Below are 1,669 nucleotides of genomic sequence, written 5' to 3' on the forward strand. Positions count from 1 at the left end.
TTACACCAAAAGTTTTTGGTCATGATTGGCTCAAACACAACATCTTTCAGTCGACATGTACTATTTTGGGAAAGCTTTGTACTTTTGTTATTGATTCAGGAAGTTGTGATAACCTTATATCTAAAGAAGCAGTTCAAAGGTTGGCTTTGAAAATAGAAAATCGCCCTAAGCCTTACAAGCTATAGTGGCTTAAGAAGGGTGGCGAGGTCACTGTATCTAAAGGAGCCCTTGCTCAATTTTCTGTTGGTACCACCTATAAAGATGATGTGTGGTGTGATGTGGTTGCTATGGATGCTTGTCATTTGTTGTTGGGCAGACCTTGGGACTATGATCGTAACATAGACCATAACGGGCGGACTAATACTTACAGTTTCTTGTTTGGTGGTGTGAAGATAACATTGGTTCCCAGTAAGCCAAAGGAGCCAGTTTCGAGACCTTCGGGTACTCTGCTGACCCTTAATCAGTTTGATGACGAGTTGGAGGCGGAAGGTGGAATTTTTGTATTGCTCGGGAAGGAAGTCGCTAAGGAGGTTGAAATTCCTGAGGTTATGGTTCCTTTGCTCAAGGAATTCGCTGATGTTTTCCCTAATGAATTACCTGATGGTTTGCCACCTTTACGTGACATCCAACATCATATTGATTTACAACCAGGAGCTCAGTTGCCTAATAGGCCACATTACTGAATGAGTCCTGGAGAGCATGAGAAATTGCGACGACAGGTGAAGGACTTGATTTCAAAAGGTCATGTTCGGGAGAGCATGAGTCCATGTGCTATTCCTGCTTTGTTGTCTCCTAAAAAGGATGGTACTTGGCGTATGTGTGTTGATAGTCGTGCCATCCATCAGATCACAGTGAGGTACAGATTTCCAATTCCTCGACTTGATGACCTACTTGACCAGATTAGCAGTGCCTCTATCTTTATGAAACTGGACTTGAAGAGCGGGTACTATCAGATTCGACTTAGGCCTGGGGATGAGTGGAAGACTGCCTTCAAGACTCGTGAAGGATTGTATGAGTGGTTGGTGATGCCTTTCGGTTTATCAAACGCTCCTAGTACATTTATGCGTGCGATGAACCAGTTGTTCAGGCCCTTTATTGGTAAATTTGTAGTCGTTTATTTTGATGACATACTTATTTACAGTGCTACTTTTGGTGAGCATGTCAACCATGTGAGGCAGGTTTTGACCGTGCTTCGACGGGATAGTTTGTATGCAGCTATGAAGAAATGTGTGTTTGTGGTTCCTAAATTCTTGTTCTTGGGGTACGTTGTTTCTGGGGAAGGAATACAGGTGGACGAGTCTAAAGTAGCAGCTTCCTGACAATGGCCAAGTCCAACTACCATCACTGAAGTTCGAAGCTTTCATGTCCTTCCTTCATTTTGTAGGAGGTTTATTCCAAACTTTAGTCCTATTATGGCACCGGTGACTGATTGTATGAAAGGGAACACCTTTACTTGGACCGAAGCAGCAGAATCAGCTTTCTAATAAGTACAAGAGAAGATTACTACATCACCAATTCTTGTATTGCAAGACTTTTCTCAAGTGTTTGAATTACACACGGATGCTTCCAAGGTTGGGATTGGAGCAGTTCTAAGTCAAGGAGGACGACTGGTTGCCTATTTTAGTGAGAAGTTGACGGGGCCAAATCTGGGTTATAGCACCTATGATGT

At 43.0% G+C, this 1,669-nt stretch overlaps 1 protein-coding gene across 1 annotated transcript; it reads left to right on the forward strand.

Annotated features, from left to right (window-relative positions):
• Positions 1-287: 287 nt before the first annotated feature.
• Positions 288-683, forward strand: LOC128126845 (uncharacterized). Its single transcript, XM_052764981.1, has one exon. It carries the CDS (start codon positions 288-290, stop codon positions 681-683), a length of 396 nt encoding a protein of 131 aa, XP_052620941.1.
• The last annotated feature ends 986 nt before the right edge of the window (positions 684-1,669 follow it).

This window comes from Lactuca sativa, chromosome 6, assembly GCF_002870075.4.
Source record: "Lactuca sativa cultivar Salinas chromosome 6, Lsat_Salinas_v11, whole genome shotgun sequence".
Classification (NCBI taxonomy): Eukaryota; Viridiplantae; Streptophyta; class Magnoliopsida; order Asterales; family Asteraceae; genus Lactuca; species Lactuca sativa.

Bases quoted from the DNA above. Each gene is read 5' to 3' on its own strand.
- LOC128126845 (XM_052764981.1), top strand. From the start codon at position 288: ATGGATGCTTGTCATTTGTTGTTGGGCAGACCTTGGGACTATGATCGT.